Below are 19,058 nucleotides of genomic sequence, written 5' to 3' on the forward strand. Positions count from 1 at the left end.
TGAGCAGTTCCGTCAGAGGGGCTGCAATAACAGAATAATTTTGCACAAATCGTCGATAGTACCCTGTGAGCCCGAGAAAACCACGCAGACGTCTGATATTGGTTGGCGTCGGCCAAACCATCATGGCCTCAATTTTTGCTGGGTCGACCCGCAACTCTCCAGCAGATAGAATATGGCCCAGATAATCAATCGTCGACACACCAAATGCACATTTTGACTTCTTGATAAAGAATGAGTTTTCCCTGAGGATCGATAGAACCTCACGGAGGTGATTCCTGTGCTCCTCTGCAGAGTTGCTGTAGACCAATATATCATCAAAAAATACGATAACGAACTGACGAAGAAACGGTTTAAAGATACCGTTCATCGCCGCCTGGAAAGTGGACGGCGCATTTGTCAAGCCGAACGGCATTACTAAGAACTCAAAGTGGCCATCGTGAGTGCGAAAGGCCGTCTTGTGGATATCGTTGACATGCATCCTTATTTGGTGATACCCCGAACGAAGGTCCAGTTTCGAGAAAATCACTGCTGCATGAAGCTCATCAAACAGCTCGTCTGCGGTAGGTATAGGGAAGTGATCTGGAGTAGTTGCCGCGTTGAGGGCGCGGTAGTCCACACAGAACCGAAATGTGCCATCTTTCTTACGGACCAAGAGGACTGGCGAACTAAAAGGGCTTGTACTATTTTGTATAACCCCCTGAGAGAGCATCTCCTTCACTTGGCGCTCAATTTCTGCTTTCTGAAAATGCGGGTAGCGGTATGGTCGTACGTTGATGGGTTTGGTTGACTGAGGCATGTGTATTCGGTGATCCCAGCAGCGGGCAGGTGGTAAACCAGCTGGTACCTCAAACACATCAGCAAATTGAACCAGAACTGACGTCAGAGCGGGATCGATGGTTGTCTGGGGTGTGAGGTCCCCTGTCTGATCTAGACCCAGCGGAACGATCTCAAATAAATCTGACTCGCTATCGTGGCTGATAAGCGAAAATAGGTTGTTGTAGGAGACTTGCCTGGGCGGTTTGTCCTCGCCTGTCAGAGTAACCCGTGACTGATTCCATAAGAAGTCCATGGTTAGAGTGCGGAAATCCAAAGCCACCTTGCCCAATTCCTGTAACCATTGGACGCCCAAAATGACGTCGGGGCCCTCGACCTGCAGTAGAAACAGATCTATGTCGAAGCAATTACCCTGCAGAGAAATAGGGGTGTTGAGGCTCACATAATCGCATCGCATCGAAGCACCGTTGCCGACAAAAACCCGAAATGGAGAAATAGTATGCAATGAAAGACTTAGCTGTTCGGCGACGGCGGGTTTGATGAAATTATGTGTGCTGCCGCCATCGATCAGCACGGACACCGGAGCCTCATATATCATGCCAGTAATTCGGATTGAACGGGGTCGGAGCTTGGGTCCAATAACCAGAATGCGGGAAACATCGCCCGAAATTACCATATTTTCAGCCTTCTCGCCGTCCAGAGGGTCCTCCATGTCATGCTCTGGGTCGCCCTCCTCATCCTCGCCCATAAGGGCATAAAACTTCTTGCTACAAACGTGCGAACGCGAGTACGGTTCCGGGCAATACCAACACAGACCCCGTTTGGTGCGGTCCGCTCGCTCCGCCGCCGAAACGCGGACCACAGGATAATCAGATGGAGCTTGTGCTTCACGTTGTTGCTTCTGGTATGGATTTGGCAAGCGAACAAGATCAGGTTGCTTCGGGGAGGGGCTCTGAGGTTTCTGGTACTGTTTGCCATCGCGATGTTGCCAAGCCGAACGCGATCCAGATGACTGGCTGGTGTGAGAGGCCGTGTGACACGCAGCAAGTTGCTGCGCAAGAGAGATAGCGTCGCTGAGGGATGCGGGACGGCGAATCAGTAATTCATGCTTGAGGGATGCGGACAACCCGGCGACAAATAACGATGTTAGAGTGTCATCGCCCACGTGGGTCACCTTTCGTAACAGTGGTTCGAACTCGGCTAGATATGACTCCAACGATCCCTTCTGGCGTAGGGTTGCCAAACGACCCACATAATCTTCATACAAATCGGGGTCGAAGCGCCGTTTGATGTCGAGCAAGAAGTCATCCCAACCTCGGTCCTTATTGTTAGATTCCCACCACTCAAACCATTCCTCCGCCGCCTCATCAAGAAGAAACTCCGTCAGATACAAACGGTCGGATAACGACGTGAAAGTATGATTATAAAATTTCTGAATTTTCTTGATCCACAAAACCACGCCATCACCATTGAATCGGGGTGGATCCATCTTCAACTTCGGCCAAGAATCCTGATTAAACCCCACCGGCCTGATCGTGTGCGAGGGCGGTAATTTCCAGCCCCGGGGCGGCGTTGCCGACGACATCTGCGTCGCGGCATCAGGGGGCTTTTTCCCCAGATTCTCGACGGCCGTTATCAGACGCGTCATGTGATCATCCATGCTCTTATTCCACTGTGTTTGTTGTCGTTCGAAGGCTTCCTGAGCGAAGCGGTTCGATTGGATCTTCTTTTCATCTCCGGCGATGCGGACTTTGATATCGAACATGGTCTGGCCCAATTCTTCAAGGGTGTAGGCAAGAGAAGGGTCTCCACCGGTGTTGACGTCGTCGGATGCCATGATAGGCTGAACGATGGTGGTGATGGTGAAAAACGGGGGAAGAGAAGCGCAATGAAGCACCAGTTGATAGGATTTAAGATCCTATCACAGATTTTATGCAAGGTGTTTGATGAATTGCCCCAATGAAGGAGCTTGAACTTACGGACGAGAATTAGGTTTGGTTGTATGCAAGGTGTTTGAAGAATTGCCCCAGTGGAGGTGCTGGGAATTATGGACGAAAACTAGGGTTGAGACAATAGGCAAATTGTATTACTTATTTCTCAAGACTCGATCTATGGGAATTCTATAATATATAGAATTCCCCCTACTTGATTCGGACTTACGATTCGGGAAAGAATCAAGAAGAAAACCCGAAAAGATTTGACTCTATCTAACTAAGCAAAAAACGTTATTTAAGGAAACACAATAATATCTCTAGAAGCAAAAATAAAGCAAATAAAATCTTCTAATTATCTTGGCACGAAATCGTTGTACTTGCTGGGCCGAGGCGCGTTGCGCTTCGGGCGTTCCTCCCTTGGCGGAACTAGCTTCTTCGCGGTCTTGGTCTTGATATTGGGCTCGTTATTTTGGGCTCCGGCCTGCTCCGCGCTTGGCGACGGCCCTTCTTCCGTGCGTACTCCTTCCTCCAACGTTGAGTCCCTATCAGAGATTGGGTGGCTTATGATGGAGTTCCTCTTTACAACAAGAGCTGTGGTTTCATGAATGGCAGCAACCAGAACTGTATGGAAAACGGGCGACCCGATTCGGATTATCTTCACTGGAGGTGGAAGCCACGCGCCTGCCACTTGACCCGGTTCGACCCGCTCCACTTTCTTGAGATTATGAGGAACAAAAGGTGGGCCTTTGTTGGAGATTCCATATCAAGGAACCATATCCATAATCCAATCCCTCCTTTGCATGCTCTCAACGGTACATCTTCATCCTCATTTTTGTTGTTTTTTCTTTTAATAGTATCATCACACATAGCGGTTGAGACTCGTACAGCAAATTAATTTTATTCAGTAAAAACAATACTAAAACATTACAATTTACAAACACTAATTAGAATATTCTCTTCCTCTCGTAGACACCAAATGTTGATCAACAATAAAATATTTTATTCATCGTGAACAACAAATACTACAACCATCATAAATATCTAATCCAATAAAAATATTGTATGTATCAATTTCCTTAGCTTGGTCACCAAAAAAATCCTAGCATTATTAAACAAACACAACAAACGTATATATAGAAGTTTCACGACTCTCAAATCATCAATTAATTACTCATTGTTGCTAACTTTATCCTTCTATAATCTCGTTACTAATACTCCCTTCCTCCCAAATTATGAGTTACATTTTGTCATTTCGGTCCGTCCCACTATTAGAGTCACATTCCACGCCTTTTTCCCTCATCTTGGGTTTTTCCACGTTAAATCTTGGTGTCGGTTTATTTCAGGTCGAACATGCTACTCTATTCTACCACGACGAGAGCTACCAATCTCAGACATGGCTCTTCCCTTCCTACAACCTTACAACCTCGGTTATTTGGTCTCCATTTCTTGCAAAAGCCATCATACCTCAAAATATATACGACGCTTCTCCATCTGAAGTGGATGTGCATTTAGACACACTCGATCCTAGCTGGACCGATCAGTTCAAGACGTGGGATTACACAAATTTTTCGGCTGGGAAATGGTATAGTAGAAGCTCAATCTACTATCAAAACGACACCGTGTTGTGGTGCCATGACTGTCCCAAGAGGAACCTGACTGACATCGGGTTTGACTCTGCCTATCGCAGAGTCATTATGGGCGTGCTCGACTACATTGTCGAGTCCAACCACACGGGCACGGTGTTTTACCGGACTACTAGCCCGAGCCACTTTGAGGGGGCAGAGTGGTTCGATGGTGGAGTGTGTGAGAGGAAAGGGCCGGTCAAGGAGGGCGAGTTCGGGCTAAGCTGGTTGGACAAGATTCTTCGAGATATAGAGATTGAGGAGTTTGGAAGAGCGTATGTCGAGGCTCGAGAAAAGGGGGTGAAGCTTAGGGTTTTTGATGTGAATCCGATGTCGTTGTTGTGGCCGGATGGGCACCCGGGGCGTTTAGGGTTTCTCGATCGTCGGCCGGTGTGGGTAAGGATGCAAAGGTTGTTAGTGATTGCTTGCATTGGTGCTTGCCCTGGCCCTATTGATTCTTGGAATGATGTTTTGATGGAGATGGTTGTGAATGGTTGAGATTGTAGCATGTTTTTTGACCAAAAGTTTTGAATTTAAGATCATCTACTTATTTAATTTTGCGACACTGTATAAATTGATGTACTCCAAAGACTATAGTACTAAAGTTACTTTTCTTGACAACATGCTGTTAAGGGATGACTCCCTTAATATGTTCGATCCGTTCAATGATCAAGAAACGTATCCGAAATCGTCGAGCGCCCAAGAGGTTTGGGTCGGCGATGACTCCTGATAAAGAGAGGCTGAGCGCGAGATTGAATCTCGTCGGCAGCGGTGGTAGAGTTTCTTGATGCACAAGTCAATTGAGCCAAAATATTAATTTTCATAGATAGATTAATGAAGATCGAAGGCTCTATTTATACTAAACCCTAGGGTTGGTTCGACCTAATCCTAATACGTTCGGGAAAGAACCAACTAAGAAAACCCGAACGGGGCTTATAACTTGCCCGACTCGATAAGCAATAAAATAACAATAATTCCAAAGTCAACATAATAAAATAAAAAGAAAAGGAAACAAAAACATATGATCATTGTCGCCCATCGCGACTCAGCTCGTGAACTTCCTTGGTGGCTTGATGCGGTCCCTTGGCCTTAACGTTCGCGTGGATTGCGTTACGTGCTGCTGTTGTTGCTGCGGAGAGGCTGCATCCCTGTGCTCTGCCTCCTCTGCCTCGCTGCTAGCCGGGCTCGTATCAACTCCCCCCGGCTTAACAGACTCCTTGACCTCAAGGTGGAGAGTTGGAAAACGCTTGCGAACGACCTCCAAAGGCTCCCACGACGGGGAGTCTGAACCATCCGACCAACGCACCAACACATGCTCAACTGCTTTACCCTCATGCCACATGATCTGGGAATCAACGAATTCTACCGGGTACACCACCGGGCGGCCTCCCACAAACTCGTTTGGCAGCGGCACGTGCAGCCCCGAACCTTCACCCGCCACAAATTCACGCAGGAGGTTGACGTGAAAGACGTTGTGTATTCGACTACCCTCGGGGAGACGCAGTCGGTACGCCACTGGCCCCACCTGCTCCAAGACTTCAAATGGGCCATAGTAGTGCCTTGACAGCTTGGCCGACAGCGGCCTTGCTACTGAATGTTGGCGGTATGGCTGCAACTTCAACCAAACCAGGTCCCCTACTTCAAATTCGACATGGCGACGATGCTTGTTGGCGGAGTCTCGCATTCTCTGCTGGGCGCGTTCCAAGTTACTGCGCAGCTCACGGAGGAGCGCTTCTCGCTGTCGGATCAAATCTGCCACCTTCGGGGGGGTGGCGACAGACGGTTGGGATGCCACTAATAAGGGCGGTTCACGGCCATACAGGGCCTTGAAGGGTGACGTCCCTAGAGCTGCGTTGTGGAAGCAATTCAGAGAGAGCTCGGCCCACGGCAATAAATTACACCATTTCGAAGGACGATCAGCTGCGAAGGCTCGCAGATACTGCTCCAAACCGCGATTCCGAACCTCCGTCTGGCCGTCCGACTGCGGGTGATATGCAGTGGAGAAATGGAGTTTGATACCGCTCAGACGTAGCATTTCTGCCCAAGTGGCATTCAAGAAAACCGAGTCTCTATCGGAGACCAATGTCTTCGGGAATCCATGGTGACGGACGACGGTGGTAATAAATAGATGCGCCACTCGGAGTGTGTCAAACTTTGTAGGCAACGAAGCAAAATGCGCGTACTTAGAAAGTCGGTCTACCACTACCATGATTGCAGTATACCCCCTAGAGGGGGGAAGACCCGTAATGAAGTCCATTGAAACGTCTTCCCATACCTGCGAGGGGATCGGCAGGGGTTGCAACAACCCTGCGGGCTTTTGGGTGGAGTACTTGGTCGATTGACACACCACACAGGATTCCACAAATTTCTTCACATCCCCGCGCATCCGTGGCCAATAAAAACCCGCAGAGAGCAGGCGGAAGGTTCTCTCGTGCCCGGGGTGGCCTGCAATTGGCGTACAATGGTGTTCCCGCAATAGAGGCATTTTTAGCTTAGAATCGGGGCTGAGGAGGATCCGACGCTTGAAATAAACCAGTCCGTCAACGAAAGAGAGATGGGGAGGGGCTGTCCCCGCTGCAATCCGGGCGACCAATTCACGCAGGTCAGGCAACTGGGCTGTCTCTCCCCGCAGCAGGTCCAGTATCTTAGGAACCGGAGAGACTACAGCCAAGAACGCCGCGGTGTCCGGTGGTTCTTGATCCTCACCCGCTCCTGGAGCTGCTGTCAAGAATTCTGGAGTATCACTTTCCGGAGGGTTTGTGCTATCATCCCGGCGCGACAGAGCATCCGCCGCCTTGTTAGTACTTCCTTTCTTGTACTCAATGCTAAACCGATAACCCATTAATTTCCGCACATATAGGTGCTGATCCGGCGTCTGGACAATCTGCTGTAGGAGATCCTTCAAACTCTTCTGATCACTCCTAATGATGAACTCCCTCCCGAGAAGGTACTGCCGCCATTTCTGAACTGCCTCTACTATAGCGTACAACTCCTTGTGATATGTCGAGGCCACACGACGACGTGGCCCCAATTTCTTACTGTAGTAGGCAATCGGGTGTTTATCCTGGATCAGTACAGCCCCAATGCCAACGTCAGAGGCATCCGTCTCAACGCAAAATTGCTTGTCAAAATTCGGCAAGCTGAGGACAGGGGCAGATGTCATTGCCTGTTTGAGTTTCAAGAACGCCGCCTCCGCGTCCAACGACCACGCAAAGGCCTCCTTTTTAAGTAGATCAGTGAGGGGGGCTGCTATCATGGCGTAGTTTGCCACGAATCTCCGATAATACCCCGTCAAACCCAAAAAGCCCCGCAACTGTTTGACCGATTTAGGAGTGGGCCATGAAGTCATTGCCACGATCTTTGCCGGGTCGTCTTTAAGTACTCCGTCTGACACCAAGTGACCCAGATACTCTACCGTCGTCCCACAGAATGAGCATTTTGAAAGCTTGACGAAGAATTGGTGAGTCTGTAACAATGCCAAAACCTCAGCCAGATGCGAGCAATGCTCCTCCAAAGTCGGACTGTAAACCAGGATGTCGTCAAAGAACACGATAACACACTTCCGTAACAAAGGTCGAAAATTTCATTCATGGCGGCTTGGAAGGTAGACGGCGCATTTGTGAGACCAAACGGCATAACCAAGAATTCAAAATGCCCATCGTGCGTTCTAAAAGCCGTTTTAAAGATATCCGCGTCATGCATGCGTATCTGGTGATAGCCCGCTCGCAGGTCCAATTTAGTGAAAAACTCCGCCCGTCCTAGCTCGTCGAACAATTCATCCGCCGTTGGAATAGGAAAGTGATCCGGAATCGTGGCCAAGTTCAAAGCCCTGTAATCGATGCAAAATCTGAATGTCCCGTCCTTCTTCCGGATGAGGAGGACTGGTGAGGAGAATGGGCAGTGACTACGTTGGATAATTCCCTGCTCCAGCATGTCCCTTACTTGCTTCTCGATCTCATTTTTCTGGAAATAGGGGTAGCGGTAAGGGGGCACATTGACTGGCTTCGCGTTAGGTAACAAATGGATGCGGTGATCAAACTCACGCCGCGGCGGAATGCCCGTCGGCACGGAGAAAACCGGTCGGAACTCATCCAGAACGCGGCGAACTTCTGAAGGGATATCCGGTGGGAACGGCTCGTCGGTTTCATTGTCGGCCCCCTCACCCGCCGAATCAATCTGAATGATCTCATAAAACTCATGGGTTGATGAGTGAGCTGTCAGCACTGCTAAGGACTGCACGGATATGAGGCGTGGGGACGGTTGAACGCCGCGCAGCGACAGGCGGACCCCGTCTCGACTGAACTCCAGTGTTTTTCCTACAAAGTCGGCCGAAATCTTTCCCAATGATTCCAACCATTCCATACCCAACACAATATCCGGGCCATGTATCTCCATAATGTGCAGATCAATGAGGAAATCAATCCCCTGAATCGAAAGCTTGGTTCTGCGTGCTATGTGCGAGCAAACTAATGACGCGCCGTTCCCCACATAAACGCGAAACGGGCGAATAGGCGATAGTGCTAACTGTAGCTGGTTTGCCACACGTGGATGTAAGAAATCGTGGGTGCTACCTGTATCAATCAAAATGCTCACTGCCGTCTGGGCAATCAAACCCATGACCTTGAACGGGCGGCCTTTAGTGCCTCCTGACATAGCGTGGAGATGTGACAAATCCGCAGTGATAATGGTCTCCCCTCCTCGCTACAATCTGACCCGGCGGTCCCTATGTCCTCTTCCTCCTCGCCCACGTATGACAACATTTTCTGCTTGCACACGTGTCCCGGTACCCATTTCTCGGGGCAGTGGTAACATAGACCCTTCCGGGAACGATCTGCCTTTTCCGCGTTCGAAACCCTGATCGGTCTGAAGGGCGTTCTCGCGGACTCCTTCCCAGTCACCTCCGGTTGGGCTGCCGCTGGAACCGAAGTGGTAGTAGGGAGCCGTGAGTCTCGGCTGGGCCACTTGCCGCGACTAGACGGGTGATGGCGTTCCTCGTGCGACGCCCCTAGGCGCAAGGCTAGAGCCATAGCCTCGGCCAACGAGTCTGGCTGTTGTAACTCCACCTTTTCCTGGATCGGTTCCTTAAGGCCGGTTATAAATATTGGAATCAATGCCTCATCGGATAGGCCTTTCACCCGGTTAAGGTAGCGCTCGAATGCATCATGATATTCAGTTACGGATCCTGTCTGAACCAGCTTCGATAACGGCCCGATGCTATTACGAAAACTCTGCGGATCAAACTTATGGCGCACATCTTCCAAGAATTCCAACCACGTCACCCTAGGATTGTTCTCCCGATAATTAAAAATCCACTCCGCAGCCGGCGGTTGAAAAAGCATTACCGCATAATGAAGCCGTTCAGAGTCCGGCATACGTAGGTGGTCGAAGTAATATTCAACCCGAGCAATCCAATTTGTTGCATCCGACCCGTCAAAACGGGGCGCCTTCATGGTCAGGTCCTTCGGCCTATCAGTTCGAGTTGCTGTGTAATCTTGCCGTGCAACGGGAGGGTCCCAAGCTGTGGTCTGCCGGTACTCCCGAAATCCCCTAGCGATTTCGCATGGAAAACGATCAGGCGGTCTGTCCCAATTTGAGCGCTGGCGAGTCTCCGGCCGCACACGATAGGGTGCCGTCTCTTGATCGCACTGCTGGGCGCGGTTCCCACGAATGAGGGACTCGCGAGTCGCACCCCGCCGGCGACGGATATCCCCACCACGGTCGCGCCGTCCGTGGGTGAAAGTCCAGGGGAGATCCTCGTCGGCTGCTTCTGCATCGTCAGAAAACAGAGGATCCGGGTCAGAGCTTTGCTTCGTCTCCAACTTCCCCAATCGTAATTCAACGGCATCGAAACGAGCCAAAATTTTCTCAAACCCTAGCGACATGGGGTCGCTTGTTCCAGCATTATCGCTAGGTCGGTGGGTGGCCTCCCCTGTCTCGCGCTGGGGTCCCCGTGGCATGCCGTCACCAGAGCGGTTGGCCCCGGAAAAACGGCGCGAAGTATCCCCGATCAGAATCTGCGCGTTGCCGCCGGTGAGGAGGCCGGCTGGCGGAGGATGGTCATCGACGCTGTCCATGTAGAGTACGCAATGAAAGACACCAGTTGTTAAGGGATGACTCCCTTAATATGTTCGATCCGTTCAATGATCAAGAAACGTATCCGAAATCGTCGAGCGCCCAAGAGGTTTGGGTCGGCGATGACTCCTGATAAAGAGAGGCTGAGCGCGAGATTGAATCTCGTCGGCAGCGGTGGTAGAGTTTCTTGATGCACAAGTCAATTGAGCCAAAATATTAATTTTCATAGATAGATTAATGAAGATCGAAGGCTCTATTTATACTAAACCCTAGGGTTGGTTCGACCTAATCCTAATACGTTCGGGAAAGAACCAACTAAGAAAACCCGAACGGGGCTTATAACTTGCCCGACTCGATAAGCAATAAAATAACAATAATTCCAAAGTCAACATAATAAAATAAAAAGAAAAGGAAACAAAAACATATGATCATTGTCGCCCATCGCGACTCAGCTCGTGAACTTCCTTGGTGGCTTGATGCGGTCCCTTGGCCTTAACGTTCGCGTGGATTGCGTTACGTGCTGCTGTTGTTGCTGCGGAGAGGCTGCATCCCTGTGCTCTGCCTCCTCTGCCTCGCCGCTAGCCGGGCTCGTATCACATGCCTATATCACATCAAATTTGTACACGAAACATGGATTTTTCTACTAGTTCATTATAGTTATCTTAATTAATTGCAAATCATTCAACACGTTGTTTAGTGCGCATGAAAAAACTGCATGACTCAATTTATAAACGTATCTCTCTCTGAACAAACTACGATTTTCTGTATAATAAAATAGATTATAATTAATCTGATTTTCTCAATATTAATTGCCTCCCTATTGTAGATTTTATCCTCCACTTTGACATCTGGGTTTCTGTCCCAACCAATTCAATACTATTAAATAACAAATAATAAATAATTTGACTTTACAATGATTTCCATACTTATTTTTAATGGTATGTGTATGCATCTCCCTAGCTATCTTCGGTTCGGTCAAACCAAGATAAGTTTTATTTAATAGTTCCATTAATTGCGTAAATAGCCTTTCATAATTATTTAAATACAGTACGATTTCTTGTCATTTATATTCCAATACTCAATGTCATTTCCACTTTTTTATTATTGTTTCTTTGCTTCGAAGAAAGAAAAAAAAAGAAGGAAAACAACAATAGAAAGAAAAGATCAACTAAGAAAGAGGTTATTTCTTGTAATGTTTTCTGAAAAGATATAATCATATGAAACCATCGTCCATCCGTCGTCACTCATCAACCACAAATATTGCGATTTTTATCGCTTATTGTTTAAATTTAATGATTTAAATTTAATTATCAAAATCAGAAATTTAACGTGTGGTAAATTATGAAAATACTTAAAAAGTTCAACTCTATAAACAACTTCGTTAATACACCTATTATGTCACCTCTTTAATATATTAACACTTGTACATGTCACGCCAATTACTTCAAATCTTTAGCAAGCCCAAAACTTTTCATCATATAATAATTGGAAAAAATGTCAAAATTATTATAATCAGCAATTTTTAAAATTTGGGTTAAACAAAAAAAAAATCTTGCAATTTGCCATATTTATTTCCTTGTAAAAAGTCGTTCATTTCCGCATCCCGCGTTTAAACATACACATAACCTCATACATATATATAGATTAAAGCTATAGAGAAGAAAGAGTGAAGAAAAATCCACCATCACAAATCCCCCAATTCTAATCAGATCTCTCTGCTCAAAATCGAGAAAATGGAGAAGAAGAAATCCAGTGAATCGAGCAATCGCATGATATGGGATTGCGGAAGCTCGCTCTACGACTCGTTCGAGTTGAACTCGCTCCAAAAGGAGCTCGATTCCGCCCTAGTCGCCAGAACTCTCTCGATGCCCCATTTATCCGATCGCCGCCCTCCGCCGCCGCCGGAGAACAGGAAGCAGTCGTCGAAGATTTCTCGCTCTTTTCGTAAGCTGATTCGAGCGGTTTTCAGGCCAAAAGGCGCCAAAAAATCGAGTTGCGATGAGAAATCGGGGAACAGATTTTACGTGGTTTATGATCGAGCTCCTAAAATGGCGCAAATTCCGGAATATGAGGAACTGTCGCCTAGATTAAGAAGGTCAGCTTCTCTAGGAGTTATTTGTTCTTGATTCGCAGAAAATTCTACTCTCTCTCTCTAGATTTTCGATCCTCAATAGTTTTTTTTTGCTTTGAAAATTAGGATTTGAAAAAATACAAAAAGTTGATGATGTGTAGAGTTGTAGGAATATGCTTTGTCCATATAGTTCATCAGAATATTTCTTTGGTTGGTGTATTTTTAGCTAATAAAGTTGTTTCAATTCCAAAATTAAAATACACGTTCTAATAGTTATCTATTAGTGCTACTAATAATCTAATGTGGCATGCTTGATTGAGAATTATAAGTCTATAATTAAATGATCGACTTATTAACAAAACAAACTTAAGAAGATCATCAACACTTCAATAACTAAAGCATCTAAATATCTACTCAGAAAAAAGTGAAGTTCATTTCTATTATGAATGTTTATGATCCAATCCTCACTATTCTGTAATTATAAAAAGATGATTATATCGACTGAGAGGCCAGATTATATTTTTTTTTAAATCCTACTAGAGATTCCAACATAAAATAATGTTGAAGAAAAAAGATAACGATTATTAAAAAAATTTAAAAATGATTTCGTCGCCTGAGAGATTCGAACTCTCGCGGGGAAACCCCATGTACTTAGCAGGCACACGCCTTAACCACTCGGCCAAAGCGACGCTTGTTGTTAAACGCTTTTATTTTCGATTAAATAACTTGTGTCAAATTATAATTGGTTCGGTTACCATTCCGGATTTAGGATGGTTTGTTAATTGGTTAACCAACTTAAATGGATCGATTATAACCAAAGCAACAAATTAATCACCACTAGACATAAGTCATGAGTGCATAGTCAATAATTCTTTCGTCATATACTAAAGAATACTGTGCGCTTGTCGCTATTAAAGCGGCATACACATCGTTTTGGATGGTTGTTATTATATGACAACATCTTACAAACTCAATAACAACACAAATTCTACCATAAATGAGAAAGGTGGATCTCTAAGCTATAGTTATCAATTCAATCAACAACATCACTGCTAAAAAGCTTGAACTCGGCAGCATCTCCAACCAGCTTCCTCACAGAGGAGAATGCCCCCACAATCCCCACACATGTGAACACAACAATGATGGAGTTGTTGATCCAATACGCGGCCGATGATCTCGTCGGCTTGTGACTCCGGTTGTAGAGGAGCATCGGGAGCACAAAGTCCAAAGGGATGAACCCAATGGCTCCAACCACACCGTTTATGTCTCCAAAGAAAGGCAGCATCGCAGCAAAGAAGCCACACACGATCACGTATAAAGACCGAAGAACGATCCTCGGGATCAAGTTCCTTGTAGAGAACACGCCCTTGTTCACATCGGCCGACTTCTTGCAACTTGGGAATACACCTGAAACATTGCACACTTGATGTAAATAAGGCAATGTGGATACTTAGTAGTAGTTGGTTAGTACTAACCAAGCCGATGGCGAAGAGCTGAAGGAGCACGAATACAACGGTGGCCAGAGAAGGGCCCTCATCCGGCATGAGGCTTTTGAGGATGTTCGCGTTGGATTTGTTGCCAAACACCCAATATCCGGAGACAGCAGCAGAGTAGAAAGTCAGGAAAATCACAATGTAGCACATGATTAGGCCTTTTAGCATCTTCCCAGTTGCTGGTGGAGCCAGTGTCGCTTGCATTACTCGTTGAAGACTGACAATTATACATAAACATCATCATTTCCACATCATTACAAACAAGATAATCCCACCTGTATTTCAGGTAGTATGCCATTCCCATAGATGGCTGCGATTATGGATATGGAAGTGGCGCTGAAGATTCTAGAAGACTCGAAAGGCTCTAAAGAGTAGTCCCTCCGTGGCGCCTCTTTAGAGGCGGCTGCAAACAGAAAATAGGGCTAACATGATAGGATACTGAAAAAGCTGACAAGACTAGCTAGGTTGGTTACGGGCATTGATGCAAGCTCCGACTACAAGGAAAGTGTAGCCTATGCTGAGAAGCAGCGACACGAGGTTAATGTGCCTGAGCGAATGGAAGCTCGGGAACTGGGAGAGAAGGATCATAACTAGTGTCACCATTGCTATGAAGTGGTAGAGCTTCAATGATCCATTCGGAGAGAGGCTCGAATACATGATCTACAAAGAATCAATGCAACAATACTTTTTAAAAAAGTGGTGTAACATCTTCACCTTTGTCAAGATAGTTAGCATCATACCAGAAGGCATTCCCTGGCAAGAAGAATAGCTCCGATGCTGATGCCGGTGTTGATTGCTGTCTGAATGAACACCACAAAGTAGAACATCCATCCTGAACCTATAACAACTCAAATTTAGCTCAAATTATTCTCAATGGGATGTGAATCAACCAAAATTAGCTCAAATAATGTAAACTACAACTCCCTCATATACACAACAAAGCAGAGTTTCATCTCATTAAACTATGGATTGCATATGCTATCTTTGTCTATGTTAATCCTAACGATAAAAATTGAAGTACCAACATTATTCATTATACCAACCTAACAATATTATTCACAACAATAATTTCAATGTATAATAATTCTTGTTTTCTATTTCAACTATAATAATTACCATTTACAATAATTTAGATGGATTTGATTGCAACACTAAAAGATATCCTTATTCATAACTAAGACTAGAAATACTAAGCCACCAACATTTCCATAGATATTATTCTAAAAATCATAAGAATGAGTGAAAAAGGCGTGATTTAATTTACCTAAGACGTCGGCAGCGAGTTCGCGGAAGCGGATGTGGCGGCGGCCGGACTTCTCGCAGTGGTCGAGGACCAAAGACATGAGAAAGTAGGCGTAAAAGGTGACGAGTCCCATGGAGGTGAGGCAGAGGAGTCCGAGGGCCCACCCCAGCCCCCGGAAAGCATATGGCAGCGTGAGTATGGTGGGGCCGACGATGGCGGTGGTGAGGTGGAAGGCGGCGTGCCACCACTTCCCTCTCGATTGCAGCACGAAGGCGGCTCCAGCGTCAGCCTCCTCCGCCATGGGAAAGGGAGAGTTGTTGCTGCGGTGTGAAGGGATGAAGAATGATATAAGTGTGGGAAATTTGAACGTATATTTGCTTATATCATAACTATGTTTGTTTTGATTTGAATCATTTTGATGATGTTACCGGTAATATATTAGCCTTGATTGCACGACAACACCATTACTTTATTAATACAGCTTTTGGTCCTATTTATAACTTAGAAGTGTGTTTTATTAATTTGTTTTTTGATTAATTAACTTTTTTCATGCAATTTTTGAGATTCGGTTGGTTTGTTATCTATCTAATACGACATTTTTAGGCTAAAGACAAAAGTAAAAAAAAATCAATCTGATTGGGAAAACAGAAATTCAAAATCCCAAAGACATCAATTAATAGCCCCGATCCTTCGTTATGAGAAAATATTCAGTACTCCTTCCACGCCACCATGACATGACGAGTACTCCTTCCACGCCATCATGACACGATGAGGTGGTGTGTTCAACCAATTATTTATTGACAAGTAGAAATTTAAAATGGCACATATCCAACTAGACATGCAATTATTTAGAAAACATTCATTATACCACTTTTATGGAAAATGCATAATATAAATATGGATATTAGTATTACCAATATATTTTCAGCTTCTATATATATTTCATATTTATATTTGCACTTACAATAATAATAATATCCAATACGTACCACAATTAAAAATGTAATCCTACATCATTTTGTTAATATTATTTTATGTGTATGATTTTCTTTTTCTTACTTTTAAATACATAAATAAATATATGTACGTATATATTACACATAATATAATAATAATAACTTATATGTACCGTTGATAAAAAATAAAATGTTACTAACACTTGCAGGTATTTTTTTATGGGTATGATTATCTTTTTTCTTATTAGTTATGTATATAAATAAACATGATATATATATTATAAAGCATGACTGTAATTTAAATATATTTTCATAGTAATCTATCTGAGTGAATATATAACCGTTTATATGCACTAAAAAAAGATAGAAAAATTACATTATAGTCATACTTTTTTTTAATTTATGTTGTAAAATTTAAATCTATTTTCATATTAATCTATCTGAGTGAATATATAACCGTTTATATGCACTAAAAAAAGATAGAAAAATTACATTATAGTCATACGTTTTTTTAATTTATGTTGTAAAATTTGTAGTTATATACATACACATATTTATTTATGTAAATAAATAAGAGAAATAAAATCACACACATAAAATAATATTAACAAAATGATGTAGGATTACATTTTTAATTGCGGTAGCGTATTGGATATTATTATTATTATTATAAGTGCAAATATAAATATGAAATATATATAGAAGCTGAAAATATATTGGTAATATCCATATTTATATTATGCATTTTCCATAAAAGTGGTATAATGAACTTAATAATTTGCATGTCTAGTTGGATGTGTGCTCTTTTAAATTCCTATTTGTCAATGAATAATTGGTTGGACACACCACCTCATAGTGCCATGGTGGTGTGGAAGGACCACTTAATATTTTCTCAACTTTAAGATGTTCCCATTCATGATTTATGCCGGAATTTACCGAGCTCCTCCTCAAACTTGAGCATCTATAGGCCAACTCTGTCTAGGAGAGTAGTTGTATTTCAATTTTCTACTTCATCTCTTTCAAGTAACTACATAAAACAGAGCATTTGAAATATCACGGATGAACAAACTTCAAGAAAAAACAGATCATGCCTTAGACGAAACGTAAATAAGAAATTTAAACTGGAAACTACTGGATCTACGCTAGCTGACCAACTAGAGTGACAGATAAGCAGAAATGAACCATAATTATGCATTCAACACGAAGTAAAACTAGATCTAAGTGATTCTAACAACTAACAACTGCGCGAAGCAACGAAAATAGAACGATCTCCGATGCTTCAAAGAACAATATCCAAAGCACACAGCAAAATAACTAAAACAAGTGAAAATAGTTGTAATTCAATGTCTTAATCGCTGTCAGTATAGTTAGAATCTGACTCGCCATAGTTTTCATAATCGTGTATGTCGAAAATTTGTTCAACAACAATCACATTAGGAGGAAACTCCACCTCACTATACAAAGTCCCCATCAAATAGTTCATTACTCCTTGAAATACTGTGCGAATTCCGTTACGTCCTTCCATCACCTTGAGACATTTCATGTTGGGAAATGGTGGAGGAGGAGTTTGCTCAAAGGGACCACCATTGAATTCAAGAACTGATGAATCCGCGAATTATTGATGTTAATAAATGCTGGTAGAGAATGAAGATTATGACACAGAATTTTACGTGGTTCGATTTACTGAGGTAAATCTACGTCCACGGGGAGAAATGGGGGCAGGTTTGTATTGCTTGATCTGCGAATTACAGCTTACAACACAGACTTGCTATATGATTATCTCTCTAGAGAGATTCTAACCCTTTTCTACCAGATCTAAGTTCTATTTATACATTGAACTAAGATCGTGGCTTACATCATCACTCTAGGTCGTGGATGTCGTGTAGGTCATGGCCTAAGATCGTGGCCTGAGTTGACGCCACGTGGTAGTGGGTGTGTTGGAAGTTGTGGAAATCCTGCATGGGTCCACTAACTCCTTGTTCGGTCGAATACTGAGACCGAACTGCTTTGGTTGCCGATCTGAGAGTAGAGCTTGACGCCGACCTGAGAGCAGAGCTTGATTGGTTGGCTTTTACCGAGCTGTAGGCTGAGGCCGAACTCTTTGGTAATGCCGAACTCATCCGAACTCTTTGGTCATGCCGAACTCATACTCTTCCTTGGGCTTCGGGCTGATGGGCCGTCATTGCTGTTGGGCTTGTTTAGTCCGTACCCCATCACTACCCCCCCCGAAAGACGAAATGAATCACTTCGGCGAAGCGAGTCACTTCGGCATTCTGGATAAAGGTACGGGGGAGGCTGACGTCAGGGGACGTGCCATGCATGTGACTGCATTAAATGCGACAGTAAAATCCGGCCGTTGAATCCTGAAAAGGTGGGATTCGAAACGGTGCGACGATTTTGAAATCTTCGCCGAATCTGATAAATATGCTCTTTCTTCCTCATTTGAACACCTTTGCTGTTGCGTCTTCTATACTCTCTCTTTCTCGAGAAATTTTCTTCCGCTTTCAAGAGCTTCTTCAGACTTTCTTCACTTTCAAAAAGTAAGAAAAATGTCTTCTTCTTCTTCTTCGGTGTCGGGTAGCGGTAGGAAAGGGGATAAGGGGTCTTCTAGCCGGAAAGAATCCGGGGAGAAGACCGTAGAGTATTTTCACAGTATCTTGAGTAAGGATACTGTGATATCCCTTCACGAGAAATATTTTTTACCTGGGGGGAAGGCGGTGGTTCCCGACGATGATCATAGGGCTAACGACCCGCCGGAGGGTTATGCCACCGTTTACGAAGCCTGCTTAGAATGCGGGCTTCGTTTTCCTCTTCCCCCACCTTTTGTAGAGCTTCTTGATTTTTTTCAACTCCCTTTAGGTCAGGTGACTCCGAACTCTTGGAGGCACTTATC

At 44.5% G+C, this 19,058-nt stretch overlaps 1 protein-coding gene, 1 non-coding gene and 2 pseudogenes across 2 annotated transcripts; 2 read left to right on the top strand and 2 right to left on the bottom strand.

Annotated features, from left to right (window-relative positions):
- The first annotated feature begins 2,662 nt into the window (after nt 1-2,662).
- On the top strand, nt 2,663-4,828 carry LOC121784460 (annotated as a pseudogene).
- A 7,307-nt stretch (nt 4,829-12,135) lies between these two features.
- LOC121784462 lies at nt 12,136-12,528 on the top strand. Its single transcript, XM_042182595.1, has one exon. It carries the CDS (start codon nt 12,136-12,138, stop codon nt 12,526-12,528), a length of 393 nt encoding a protein of 130 aa, XP_042038529.1.
- Nucleotides 12,529-13,080: 552 nt separating this feature from the next.
- On the bottom strand, nt 13,081-13,162 carry TRNAS-GCU. The gene has a single exon. It is a non-coding gene; the product is annotated as a tRNA-Ser (tRNA).
- Nucleotides 13,163-13,485: 323 nt separating this feature from the next.
- On the bottom strand, nt 13,486-15,607 carry LOC121783975 (annotated as a pseudogene).
- Nucleotides 15,608-19,058: the final 3,451 nt, after the last annotated feature.

Source organism: Salvia splendens, chromosome 21, assembly GCF_004379255.2.
Source record: "Salvia splendens isolate huo1 chromosome 21, SspV2, whole genome shotgun sequence".
Classification (NCBI taxonomy): Eukaryota; Viridiplantae; Streptophyta; class Magnoliopsida; order Lamiales; family Lamiaceae; genus Salvia; species Salvia splendens.